The sequence below is a fragment of the Chiloscyllium punctatum genome, chromosome 37 (genome assembly GCF_047496795.1).
Source record: "Chiloscyllium punctatum isolate Juve2018m chromosome 37, sChiPun1.3, whole genome shotgun sequence".
Classification (NCBI taxonomy): Eukaryota; Metazoa; Chordata; class Chondrichthyes; order Orectolobiformes; family Hemiscylliidae; genus Chiloscyllium; species Chiloscyllium punctatum.
In genome coordinates, this window is record NC_092775.1 from 18,829,225 (window position 1) to 18,844,244 (window position 15,020).

At 38.8% G+C, this 15,020-nt stretch overlaps 1 protein-coding gene across 6 annotated transcripts in view; it reads right to left on the reverse strand.

Annotated features, from left to right (window-relative positions):
• The window catches only part of LOC140462906 (protein phosphatase EYA1-like), a 251,083-nt gene that overhangs the window by 82,663 nt on the left and 153,400 nt on the right, over positions 1–15,020 (reverse strand). For all 6 annotated transcript variants that reach the window (XM_072556368.1, XM_072556373.1, XM_072556370.1 and 3 more), the window contains 2 exons: positions 10,651–10,793; positions 4,850–4,933 (listed from right to left, as the gene is read on the reverse strand). In XM_072556368.1, the coding sequence (XP_072412469.1) occupies positions 4,850–4,933; positions 10,651–10,793 (227 nt within the window). The remainder of the gene's footprint in view (positions 1–4,849; positions 4,934–10,650; positions 10,794–15,020) is intronic.

Consider the following 15,020-nt stretch of genomic DNA (forward strand, 5'->3'; position numbering starts at 1 on the left):
ATTTCATCAAACAATCTGAAAACTAACCAACAGACACCACTTCCTTTTTGCTAAACATACTTCCACAGATTCCTGTTGAGGGAATGGTCAGTTTGTTGAATAGCTTTTTAAAATTTTCTTTATTATTATGGACTTTCATTCTGCTCCTTGTTGTACTCTGCACCAAGGCACCAGCTTTGACTTCATTTTAAAACAACAAAATAAATTCAGTGTTATTTCTTTTCAATGAATAAATAAATACACGTTTTTGTTGAATTCAGGGAATGGGATAATTACTGTAGTTGACAACAAGAGCCAACCTCAAGCATTGCCACATTTCAGCTAGCAGTCAAGCAAAGAAACAGTAATATTCATCTTAATTGTCTGGATTACATCAGAGTAAAAACAAGGGCTGCAGATTCTGGAAACGAGAGTCTAGATTAGAATAGGTGCTGGAAAAGCACAGCAGTTTAGGCAGCATCCAAAGAGCAGGAAAATCGACGTTTCAGGCAAAAGCCCTTCATCAGGAATAGAGGTAGAGTGCCTGCAGGGTGGAGAGATAAATGAGAGGAGGGTGGGGGTGGGGAGAAAGTAGCAAAGAGTACAATGGGTGAATGGGGGTGGGGATGAAGGGTGATAGGTCAGAGAGGAGGGTGGAGTGGATAGGTGGAAAGGAAGATAGGCAGGTAAGACAAGTCATGGGGACAGTGCTGAGCTGGAAGTTTGGAGCTGGTGTAAGGTGGGGGAAGGAGAAATAAGAAAACTGGTGAAGTCCACATTGATGCCCTGGGATTGAAGTGTTCCGAGGCAGAAGATGAGGTGCTCTTCCTCCAGGCACCGGGTGGTGAGGGAACGACGGTGAAGGAGACCCAGGACCTCCTTGTCCTCGGCTGAATGAGAGGGGGAGTTGAAATGTTGGGCCACAGGGCGGTGTGGTTGATTGGTGTGGGTGTCCCAGAGATGTTCCCTAAAGCACTCTGCTAGGAGGCGTCCAGTCTCCTCAATGTAGAGGTGACCGCATCGGGAGCAACGGATACAATAAATGATATTGGTGAATTACATCTGAACGTAGGTCTTAGGAGTGTTAGAAATAGAGGCAGAGAAATTTGCTGGCACTGTTCTTGTTTAACAGGTGGAATTCTACACTGATCTCTAAATGGGAATGCGTATGGTTCATCTGTGTAATACTTATAGTCCAGAATACTGATCCAGAAGTCCCACCTCCATTTTGTTTCTGGCTGTTCTCATTATGCAGGAAAGAGATGGGTGTGAGTCAGGAACCCTGCACACTGCTATTTAATGTTTTCTTCTTTATTCTTTATTCTTTCTCAGGATGTGGAAGTCATTGGCAAGGCCAGCATTTGTATTCTATCCCTTTATCATTCTTGAGCCGAATAGCTTGCTTGGCCATTTCCAAGTGTACTCAAACATCAACCACGTTATTGTGGATCTGGAGTCACATGTTGGTCGCACCAGGTAAGGATGACAGATTTCCTTTCTACAAGTATGTTAGTGAACCACGCAATTACTGACAGTTTCATGATAGCATTACTAAGACTGGTTTTATATTTCAGATTTATCAACTGATTTTACATTCCACCAGGTGCCGTGAAGGAATTTGAACCCTTGCCCTCCAGAGCATTAATCTGTCACCACTGCCAGCACGATTTTGGGAGGATGGACATTTCAAGACTTCTGCAATTTCAGTGAAGCACTCACATTTTGGCAGCCTTCCTGAATCACACCTAGTAAGGGGAGATGATGCACATGGATTGGAAGTGGGAAGAGTTCATCATGAAGTGTTGAGATATATTCATATCAACTAAATTGAGTTATGACTGTGCTGTGATGTTAAAGGAGGACATTAAATAATGTGGTTCCTGGATTATTACTTCTGTCCACTGACAAGCTGTTGAGTGAAAGAACAACAGTGTAAAAGTCATAAAGTTTTTGAGATGCATTAGAATAGATGATCCACTGAATAAAGTGCTATGCTGCATTGCACACTTGTAGAAAATATTGCCCAATTTTTTGATGAATAGGTAGTTAGGGATTATGCAAAGAGCTTTCATTCTTTAAAGAAAAGCACAGCCACCTGTTTGGTTGTTCCAAACTGTTGACTGTCTTCAAAATCATTAATGCATTTTGTACTGTTACACTGCTCTACTGGGGAATGCAGGTTTGATGGCATGATTGCCTTCTAAAACATCAATGGAACCTGCACAGCAGGATTTCCTTACATACCTATCCAATGCATGTGAAATTGTTTATGTTGTAAGAATTATGAGCTTCTATGCAATTAATGGTTTTTAAAGTGTGAGTTATTGTTTTTCATTTTGACAGATTTATGAGCTCTGAGGACAATTTTTAATTGTCTATTCAAGTCATGACTTTTTTTCTGCCAGATGTATAAGTTTTCAAATACTTCCAAAAGTTATTATACCTATTATATTTTGATTTTAAGTGGATACTGGATGATTACATGGGAGAGGTGAAAGGGGTGAGGGGGTATGAGGAATAGAGGGGTAGATGAAAAAGGCATGACTGTGAAGTGCGTTACACGATGACCTATAGAACTGGAGCAATGTATCAGTGAATGGGGATTTGTCTATTAACCTGGCGGCTTCCACATCAGGCCATTTCTTTCCCTGCTTTGGGCCTGCTGCCTTGCTCAAGGCCAGGCTGTTCCTGGCTCTCACCTCCAGACACTGCTGGAGTAGAAGTAGGATGATGAGGTTCAAGCCTCAACTATGAAAAACTGGCCCAAGATTTCTTTCTAATAGATGATGTTATTAATGTATGTCAACGTAGATTTGAGTTTACAGGCATCTTTTTCCTGCTAGATAGTAAATCAAGAAACAAATGACCAAATGAAGCAATCACAGATACATTGATTAGTACCTTGAGTTCTTCAAGTTTGTACCTGTCTATTTTCAGGACCAAAACAGGCAACACATTCAGAATTCATTCCAGAAACCAAAAGGCCTGTTGGAACTTGGGGAGCCATCAGCATAATTTCAGCAAGGCCACAGACACCAACCCATGAGAACTAATTGATGTCTGTCTCCATATGAAGGTTTATTAAGGTAAAAATTGTTGGCAAGCTCCAGCAATTCCCTTAAAAATTGAAGGTTAAGTTACAGCAAATATAGAAGCAATAAATGCTTTGCTTAATATCAAGAGGATTCTTGTATTGTCATTAAACTCCTCTTTAGCATTTGTAGGTGGGGGAGTCTAGAACTAGAGGGCATACATTTAGGATGAGAGGGGAAAGATTTAAAAGGGACCTAAGGGGGAACTTTTTTATATAGAGGGTGGTACATGTATGCAATGAGCTACTAGAGGACGTGGTGGATGCTGATTACAAGATTTGAAAGGCATCTGGATTGGTATATGAATAAGAAGGGTTTAGAGGGATATGGGCCAAATGCTGACAAATGGGACTAGATTAATTTAGGATATCTAGTCTGCGTAGACAAGTTGGAACAAAGAGTCTCCTTCCGTGTTGTGTGTCTCTACGACTCTATGACTCTATGGCAGAGCATGCTTATAATGGCTGCCAGAAATTACATAATACAAAATGAGCAAAAATAGTGTGTGCGTCTATTTCAGGTGCAACAAGTTCCAATTTCTGCTCATGGATGAATATAAAAAACTCTTACATCAAACACAATTTGAAGCATGATAGAACAATGGAAATCCCACAAAGTGAATATAAATGGTGGAGGATATGGAAAGTAAGAAATAAGGTTAGATACTAATGCAACCTTCATAATCCATCTTTTTACTTCTAGTCCTAACTGTTATACTGCACATTTCACAGGCTCCTTAAAATTCAGAAGAAGCTCTGTTGCTAATGTCCTTATTTGCAACAAGTCCTGTTCACCAACCAGCCTCGCGCTTCTGGACTTGCACTGACTCACAAATAAGTAATTCTTCAATCATTATCACTTGCTAGTTTCCCTCCAAATTACTCACCATTCTGTCTTGGAAGAATATCACTGTGCCTTCACCACTACTGGATCAAAATCCTTGAACTCTCTTTCTAACATCACCTAAAGACTACAGCATCTCAAGAAGGCTAAAGCAGCTCAAGAAGGCTAAAGCAGCTCACCAAAACCTGCGCCTGAGCAATTGGAGAGAGCAATAAATGCTAGCCGAGCCAGCAACACCCACATGCCATTAACCAATGTTAAAAGAGAAAACAACTGGAAAGCTTTCTGGCAATATTGCTGTGAATTTAGCAATGTTCCAATCTAATGGAACTTGCTAGGGAAAGGGTACTGAAGCAGATACTCATATAAACAGTTTTCAGTGTTAGTTCCAGTGGCTGTCCTGTGATTCAGGATTAGACCATGGTGTATGGAAAATATGAAGGAACATAAGACAGACCCATGCTCTGATCAATCAAGTTACTTTTCCACATCATCTCAATGAACATGAAAGCTTTAAAAACATTTGCGTCAAAACTCAAGTGCTTATGGTCAAATAATAATGCAATCCTAAAGGGGAACCCTTGCACACCCGATTCTTCTATTTTCCATACATCTGGCAAAAGAAGACTCATGAGCCTGAATGCTCTGCATTTTCATTATGATCCCTTATAAAAATACCTTTCGCTAAAGTTCAAACATTCAATTTTATACCAGAGAAATTATTAAATCAACAACAAAACATTAATTTGCAATGGTTTCACATAAACAGAAAGGCATTACCTTGATCGATGGACTATGTATTACACTGGTTCTCAAGAGGCTAATTAAAATCTTGCCATTACACATGAAATGGGAGGGCTATACTCTTCATTTGGTAAATAAATATACACATTCTTTATCCTCCAATTCATAGGGATTTAGAATAAAGGTCCTACCTTTCCATAACGGGTGGCGTATGTCCCTGTGAGTAATGAATGGAAAATAATGATAGTTTCATCCAAATCCCAAACAAAAACTCGCTGTGAAGAGAGAAAAAAAAACAGAGGAGAGGTTAGCTTTGGTTATAACTTGAACTACAGTATCATTATTGTATATATGGGGGTACATGCATTTTCATATGTTGGATGCTAAATTAGGGTTTGGCATCAGCAGGTCAATTACTCGAAGCTGGTGAAGTGTGAAGTGTTGCTCATTCACAATTAGCAATGCACTTCGGACAACCTATTTAACTATCAAGAAGGAAAGGTGAATTAGAACCAGGATCAATGCCTGATCAAACTGTGTATACGATGAAAGAAAATAATTCCCTGAAATAATTTTATAAATTCACCTTCGCAATGAATGTGCCATAATTGTTCAAGTGTCAAATAAATAAAACACACTGTTTTTCAATTTTCATGGAAAATGGATGGAATCTTTGGTCCCCGAAACACTGGTAAAATCCTGAAAATCCCATAGTCACATGCAATAAAAATGGAATTTGAGTCAGTCACCATGATTCAATGGCCCTGATTGTAAACAGACAGAGTCCTTGAACTCAATCCCCAAAACACTGGTAAATAAAAAACACAGAATCCTATTTAATTAAAACAGAATTTGGCTTATTATATTTATCGGAAAAACAGTGCCCATGGAAATAAGCTCCAAGTTATACGACGCAATTGTGAAATATCTAATAGGGTTGCAATGGACAAAACAGCCTAAATGTCAGTTTTTCCTTTACAGGATACCTACAGTGTGGTAGCAGGCCATTCAGCCCATCAAGTCTGCACCAACCCTCTGAAGAGCTTCCTACTGAGATGACTCCATCCATGTAACTTACCTAACTACATATGCATGGACACTATGGGCAATTTAGCATGGCCAAACCACCTAACCTGCACACCTTTGGACTGTGGGAGGAAACTGGAGCACCTGGATTGAAACCCACAGAGGCACAGGGAGAACAGATACCCAAGGGTAGAATTAAACCCGAGTCCCTGGTGTTGTGAGGCAGCAGTGCTCATCACTGAATCAACACCATGCACCCCCCCCCTCCCCCCCATTCCCCCCCACCCTCCACCACCCCTCCATTTTGTGTGCAACACAACCAACAATTCTAGATTTCTTCAAGGCAATGTCATACACAGAACAGGACAATTATCTCAGTCCCCACTCAATGAAATATAAGAAAGGGACTGATGTTCTCACTGAAAGAAACAGCTGCATTTATATAGCTCTCATTATGTCCCAGAAATGGCTTGGACACGTGTTGTGCAGTTGTTGTTGTCACATAGATAAACAAAGCAGCCATCTTCTACATAGCGGGATCCCAAACAGAACATTTCAATAATAATCAGTTAATGCATTATTGATGATGTTGGAAAAATATTGGTTGAGGTTCAAAGAACTCCCCATTCTCCTTCGAAATAGTGCACTGTGGGACAAATTTGTTTTATGCAGTACTGTAGTATGGGCAATATTGATTCAGATGTGTGGTATACATCTGTGCTGAACCCATTGCAAATGAAAAACATGAGAGGTGTATAACAGATGCCTGAATTAATGTCACCAGATTTTCAGTATTAGCCAAAGTCAGTGGTCTTTTCAGGTGATCTTTAGTGGATGATGGTAGTTGAGTATAATTCTTCCATCAAAGCACAGCACCTCCAACAATGCAAAACATTCTCGCTACTCCATGAGATTGCTTGCAAAGATTATCTGCTTACATCCCAGAATTGGTCATCAACCAAGCATTTTGTAACTTAATAGTGTGAGTACCATCATCTGAATTGAGCAGGCACCCAGAACTAAGTAGAAGAGGAGCATATGCAAAATCAGTCTGACTATTCAGTATTACAGGGTTCAAGCTTTAACCAGAAATTTTCAATAAACTTGCATTTACACCAATTAGTTGCTCTTTTATATTGCTATGTCAGCCTGCTATCAAGTAAAACATAAGCACTTGCAAAGCCTATGAGTGAATTTCAAAGGTCACACAAACAAGAGGGTGACTTTAATCTTGAAGAAATAAATCTATGGATATATTTTTATATGTATATCTTCAAATACAAAGTAATTTATAAAGTCATACTGCAAAGGGCTCACTCCAATTGTGAAACAGAAGTTTAGTGACAAACTCACCGACCAGATATTTTTCCAGAATCTGTTTTAATGTTGAAAAAAAATATTATAGAAAGGCATTAAAGAACAATGTCTCAAAATCACTCATGTGAATATGTGAGAAGTATATGTGATGGCCACTTTCTGTCACAATGGCCACATTAAAGAGACATGCCAGAGGGGACTATTAAAGAGAAAGGATGAAAGGATGAAAAGGATATGTCACTGGGCATTTTAAAGGGACATCTCACAGAACACATTAAAGGTAAACTTTAAAAGACATGTAACAGATACAAATTTAAATCAAATGAAACAGCGTGCCCTCTTTTAAAAGTGATCTGGGTCTCTCCATGTCAACACATAAAAGTAAGAGACTATTAGTTCACATGATTTTTTTCAAAATATGCACCTTCAGAAGCCAATTAGAAATACATAATCTTGAGAAACAAGTACAGAACAACCTCGATTATCTGAATATCAATTATCCGAATTTCGGATTATCTGAACAAGATCTCAAGGTCCAGTAAAATCGCTATCCATTACCTGAACAATCCGTTATCCAAACTCTTAGTTATCTGAACAGAATAATCCTGCCTGTCTCGTTCAGATAATCAAGGTTGTTCTGTACATATGTACAACATGACTGTTTTCTCAATGTTAACCAAGTAAATGGTGTAAGTGAATTCAAACTATCATCTAATAAATGTGTAGAACAACACTAAACGTATCAACTTTCTAAAGCTTAATGTGCCATTAGTTTTATTTTCAAATTAAAATCCCTAGATAAACAGGGTCTGCATAATGACAATCATGTTACACATTTTACCTTGAGGTTATTCAAACCTGAAACTTGGACAAACATTGCTATAAATTTGATAATTCCACACAAAAGTAGCAGATCATTTACATATAAAGATTGGGAAAACATTAGGAAGGCTAACTTGTTTAGACAGAATGTTCCTTTGATATGGGCTTTTGTAGAGATTACTTGGCCTATTACTTGCTTGACAAATATAGAGTTAAAAGTTAAAGATGTACTGCAATATTTGACTGACATCACTGTAAAGCTCCAACCTTGTAACATAATCACAATTGCATGGCTGCAACAATTTTCAAGGGAGGGGAACATCACTGACGACGGGCGGCACGGTGACTCAATGGTTAGCACTGCTGCCTCACAGTGCCAAGAACCCGGGTTTGATTCCCACCTCAGGCCACTGTCTGTGTGCAGTTTGCACATTCTCCCCGTGTCTGTGTGGGTTTCCTCTGGGTGCTCCAGTTTCCTCCCACAATCCAAAGATGTGCAGGTCAGGTGAATTAGCCATGCTAAATTGCCCATAGTCTAGGACCATTAGTCAGGGATATGAGAGAGGGATAAACCAGAAACTGCAAGGATGAAATAAACTTACATTTGGAAAGCCATGGGTTAATCAAGGAGCGATGGCATGGATTTCCTAATTTTAATTGAGTTTGACTAACTTAATCAAATTTTTTGATGAGGTATTGGAGAAGGTTGATCATGGTACTTATGTGGACTTCAGAAGGTAAATGTAGAGGAGTGGGTCTGGATGGGTTACTCCTTGGAGGGTTGGTGTGGACTTGCTGGGCTGAAGGGTCTCTTTCCACACTGTAGGTAATCTAATCTAATCAGGTCAGTAATACTGTCTATTCTAGGCTAAACAGCAACTTTCCTGAAGGGCATTCGTGAACCAGAAGGTTTTTGTGACAATGGTTGTTATTAGACTTTTAACCCCAGATTTACATTGGATTCACATTTCACCATCTGCCACAGTCAGATATGAATGCATGTCTCCAGATGTTTGTCTGAGGTTCTGGATTACTGGCCCAGTGATATTACTGCTACGTTACTGCCACTCCATTGCATAGCAATTCTACAACCAATGTCTAGGTGTGCCTACTGGTCCTTGTTGATTCTTTATTTAACTTGGATGGACAAAGACAGATAGCAATACAGGGTCAATTGCTGTTTTTCTCCACCACTCCCTGAGGAAAGGGACCAACAGCACAAACTGCACCTGTGAGCAGTGAATAGGAGGCTTATGGATGTGAAGAAAACACATCTTGTGCTGTTATTCATGTTCTATACATTGAAATCAGGGATTATCTGTGAAACACAGGTTTCCATACCCCTTTGCAAAGGGGCCCCCACCCTGAAACAAAAAAAGGAAGGCATGCGAGTGAACAGCTTTCACAAAACAGCCTAATTAAGAGACATACTGTCAGTCAGACCCACTCACTGGATACATGAGTATTACTGGAGGGGTGGATGGTTATTAATATTATACATAAAGCAAAATATGAGAGAGGGATAAACCAGAAACTGCAAGGATGAAATAAACTTACATTTGGAAAGCCATGGGTTAATCAAGGAGCGATGGTATGGATTTCCTAATTTTAATTGAGCTTGACTAACTTAATCAAATTTTTTGATGAGGTATTGGAGAAGGTTGATCATGGTACTTATGTGGACTTCAGAAGGCACTTGACAAAGTGCTAGGCAGGAGCTTATTAAGAAGATGAAAGCCCATACAATTAGGGCCTATATGGACCTAAGATTGGTTGAAGCAAAGGGTGGTGATGGATGTTGTTCTGATAAAGATGTGTTTTACAATTCTGCCTCCTATGGCTCATATCTGGGTGCATTGCTCTCTGCAATATTAATAAGCAACCTAGCTGTGCAGGGTGCCACATTTAAAACTTGCAAATGGAATGAAACTTTGTAAAGCAGTAGATAGTGATGAGGATAGTTATTCATTTCAGGATTACTTTGATGGGATGATGAAAGGGACAGAAGCATAGGAGATGGAATTAAATGCAGAGAATGGTGAAATGATGACCTTTGAGAGGGCTAATATGGAAATATAGAAATATGATATACTATAAATTAAATTATTTTGGTTAAATGTAGCTGAACATCAGTGCTCATATACACAGATCTTTAGAGGTGGAAGTGCATTTATTAAGGGGAATAAAACAAAATGAGTGTTTAGGTTTAGAAATAGATGTAATGGAGATTCCAGTAGTAAGTGGTGATGGTGAGAAAAGACACTGAGCAGAGTATTACAGGCAAAAAGCAAAGATATAGATTTTAATATGATTGCTTTTTCAAAGATCTGGAAAGATATCGTGGGTTCAATGTCTTTCTTCTATACTTAAAGTTTCTATAATTCTATGCTGTGGCAAGTGCACAATGCCTGTTGCATCATTTGTCAGAGGAAGTCAGATGAATCCTCTCCTTTCACATGCCCAAGGTTTGGTGTGATGTCCAGAGCATTTCTGGAGTTTCAACCAGTGATGGGGAGAAATGGATGGAAGGCTCGGATCCATAACTCTATATTTGTTTTATATTGTAACTTAACATTAAATGCGTTACACTCACACTATAACTCTTGTGATATTACATTCATAACGGTCAAGTGCAATTTGTAATGTTGTGAGTGTAGTGTCAACTTCCATGATGTATCCAGACTTCTGTGATACCTTAAAGCTGTAATACTAACTCTAATGGTATAATTGTGATAATGAAATACTCAGATTGCTGTCTGACTATAACTAACACCGTAACTCAATAATACTGTTGAAAGAATCGGAAAGTCTGATGATTAGCCAGTACCTCAATGTCAGTGTCTAGGAGAGGAGAAGGATCATTATTCCTTTTTGATCTTCCACGTAACTTTCCATCTGAACTTCTCCGCTGTCGATCTGAATCCAAATCTTTCACAGGGGTTCTGGCTCGATTGACAGTATTGTAATCTCCTGAAGAAAGCAAACATAAACTGTTCAGGATAACTTGAAAGCCAACAGGGATCCTTCAAGTTTCACAGTGATTGCAATATTGTGGCTCAGTTTGTCACTTGCAAGAATATGAAAAGACGGACTGGATCAGTTTCAGCAGAAGGATGGGCTTAACACCATTCTCTTGCAACTGGCATTCCAAGGCTGTAAAAATGTAACTGTATAATGTAAAGAGCTGCAGAACCTACTTTAATGGTCAGAGTAGATTCATGTGAACTGCATTGTTTGCAGCAGAAATAGAGAGTCATTCTCTAATAGTTGTTTACCTTTTGACAGGGATTCTTGTGATTCATCCTCACCACATTGATTGCAATTATTTTCTATATTGATTCTGTTACTGGGGTATAGTTACTTGCCACACCAAGGCTGTTAATTCACTGCATTGAATGTAAATACTTATCACATGGACTATGCTGTCACATCATAATATGCTAATAATTGTTAGATAATAGGCTACTGGAACTGTTTCACATTTGAATCACTGAGATTTCTATTCCATTTACCACATTCACACAAAAGTAACTCAGCAATTTTTTTCCCCGTCATTATCCTGTTGACGGATCTTTGTACATTGGCAACGCAGAGTACGTCCTTATCATTTGGATTCCGTTCTCACATTCTTTTACATTACACCATAAGTATTCATTAAAAAGAACATTTATAAAGAATTCTATTCAAGACAGGCTGATGTATACCAGATTTTCACTTGAAATGAATTACCCCAGCACAATTAAGTTCATAAACATAGTCTATCGTGCTCCTGTTTCTTAAACCAATAGTGTTTCAGTCCAATTAGTCACTCAACTCTAAACTTATTGAAGTAACAGTTTATTAAAGCTCATCATTTTTAACAAATAAGTCACTGTATTTTCATTGGATAAATACAATTCAATATAGCATTGAAATTAATTTGTGATTAAAAATAGAGCTAAACACCAAATATTAGTCATATTCTCGGTATTTGTTTTCCACATTGCTGCAGGTGAAGGTATCACATTTTTGTACAGTGTCATTACTTCATAGTTTTCAGATATTATTTCAACTACTCTATATTCTTCACCCACTTTCACCTTGCTGAGAAGGGCACATTGGGCGTACCATTTTAGGACAGACCTGAGGATCTTTCCTTTCAGAGGGCTATATGATTTTGGAACACTGCCTCAGTTGGGTCATTGAAACTGGGAAAGGTGCATCACAACAGGGGTACTGAAAACTATTAGATCAACCTAGAGGAACAGAAAATTATGCTTTTGTTCTGCAGGTAACAAGGAGGGTTGATGAGGGTAACATATTTGACATACATTAAATGGAGTTAGAAAGGTTTTTGATGAGGTCCCCCACGGTGTATTGGTCATAAAATGAAAATTCCAATCAACAAAAAGCAAAGTGGCAGGTTGGATCTAAAGTTAGATCATAGATGGGAAGCAAAGAACAATGCCTGATGGATGTTTTTGAGACAGGAAAGCTGTTTCCAGTGATACGCTCGAGAGGTCAGATGAAGACCCCATTTTAATGTATATATCAATAATTTCAACTTCAACATAGAGTGTTTGGTAAAGTAGTTTGCCGACAGCACAAAAATTCACTGTGCAGTTGCTAATGGAAAAGAAAAATGTAGATTGCAGGAAGAATCAATGGACTATTCAGGTGAGTGATGCAGTGGTAAACACTGGGAAATGTGAGGTAATGCATTCCAGCAAGGTTAACAAAGCGAGGTCATGCATAATACGAATTTTAGGCAAAAACAGGGACAGCGCACAAGTTTTTATTTTCTGATTGGAAGGATATGATGAGTGTAATCTTAAGAGAGGTCTGTGCTGTGGTCTCAGCTTTTCATAATTATATCAATACAAAGAGCAAAGGCAGGATAACAAAATTTGTTGATGACATAGCGATAACCAGGAAAGTATGTTGTGAAAAGGATGCAAATGGATACAAACATGTTGAGTGGGTAATAATCTATCAGATGGAGCGTAATGTGAGAAAATACGAAGTTGTTCACTTCGGCAAGAAGAATAAGCAAGCAGAGTATTACTTAAATGGTGACTAACTGCAGAATTCTGAGCTACAGGTAAATCTAGATGTTCTTCTGCATGAATCACAAAATGATACCACGTAGGTACTGCATATAATCAGGAAAGCTAATGGGATATTATCATTTATTATGAAAGGAATTGAACATAAAAGTAAGGATTTTTAAGCTTCACGTGCATAGGACATTGGTGGAACTACAGCTTGAATACAGTGTGCAGTTTTGAGGATGGCCTTATCTAAGTAAGTAAATGCATTAGAAGCAGAATGAGGAAAAGTTGGACAGGCTTGAGGTGAGAAGAGCAAAGGTTGACTTGATTTAAATATATAAGATCCTGGACCACTTGAAAAATTAATGTGGAATTAATATTTTCTCTTGTGGGTTTGTATAAAATTAGGGGATGCAAACTGGGGTTCGCCATTTTAGGATTAAATTGAGAAGAAATTTTTTTCTCTCAGAGGGTTGTATGTGTCACAAAGCTGTTCCTTTTTCTAAAAGCTGTTCCTTTTTTCAAGGACACTGTATCCTTGATATTTTTTAAGAGGGGTCATAAAACAGTCCAGGCTCCAAATCAGTTGGGTTGGTACAGAGATGAAAAGGGTATATGCAAATAGATGAGACTTGGCCAAAGCTTTTATGTTTTAGAAGTGACCTGTATAATGAAAGAGGAGTGGTCAGTCCTAAAAACTGGAGTCTTGTTTGAGTCAGTTCAGCAGGAGCTGTGTGAAAACAGGCTGCTAAACTCTCTCTCCTTATGCCCTTCTAACTTTGACCTATAAGCCTCTGTTTTAATTTTACTCTATGTTTAAAGGATTTGTTTATTAGGACTGTTGTGTATTTTCGGAACAGCATAATGAAGTTTAGTTTGGATAGACTGAGTTCTGTGGGTATTCTGTATTCTGCCTTTTGTGTTTCATTCCGTAATTTTGTGAATAAATGTTTGACTGTTTTAAAACCTGGTAGCCAACCTAGCTTACTTACTCCAGGAATTTTTCACTGTACACATACTGAAACAAATAGCAAAGTTATGGCCTGGGCTGCCTGCTTAAGAATGATTTGAGTGGTGTGGCCTAGTCCATAACAGATTGGGGGATCATTGCAGGATTTAAACAGCAAGTGGTAGGTGCTCATATTTTCATTTGGATTGTAAATTTGGTTGGGTAGACAAAGCTTGTGATACCAATAGCTCTTCCAGTCGCCAAGAGTTTTCTGGAGGTGGACGAGTTGACTTTGGAAGTTTTAAAAAAGGTGGTTACGGCCAAGCTGCTGGAATTAGCAGATAAGCTGGGGGTTGGAGCTGTCTTCTTCTGTGAGGAAAGGAGAGATAATTACAACAGTAGCTCAGCATTCAAACTTGCTGGGAACATCATCAGGATCTATAGAGATGGCAAGAATTCAATTGCAAATGAAGCAGCTTGAGTTTGAGGTGAGAGAGAAGGAAAGGGCAGCAGAAATGAAACAGTTTGAGTTATGGTAAGAAGAGAAAGAAAAAGAACGAAGGGCTTTAGCAGAAGAGAAAGGAAAAGAGAGTTTGAACTTCAAAAATTGATACTTGAAAAGGGATGCAGCTCAAAAGGCTGAAGGTAAACTTAGTGAGAAAGAACAGAGAGTTAAAACGACAAGGTTAGCAACTGAAGTGGCTGATGATTATGAGCTGGTCCATAAAATCTGGTTTGGTTTCCAGAATCAATTTCAGTCCATGAGGGATAGAGATAGAGGCAAAGAGAAATCCTCACGTGGAAAGGGAGAGGTAGATCTCAGTGAAGATCATAAGGAGAACCTACCCCAGGGTAAAAACAAAACCCTTGAAGGGGACAAAGAAGGTAAAAAGTTCAGGTGTTTTCATTGTAATAAAGTGGGCCACATGAAATCAGTGTTGATGGGCAAGGAGAAAGCCAGATGTAGGGAAACAGGATAAGCCTGGAAGTTTTATTGCCAGGGTAACAGAAAGCCCAATGGAAGCTAGAAAACTGCATCAGAAGTTGATTAAGGAGGAAGTGCCAGATCTGTTTAAAAATATACCTGCAAGGGTAAAGTTTATTCACATAGGCCAGGAGTAGCAGATAAAGAGGTTACAATCTTAGAATCCCTACAGTGTAGAAACAGGCCCTTTGGCTCAACAAGTCCACACTGACACTACGAAGATTATCCCACTC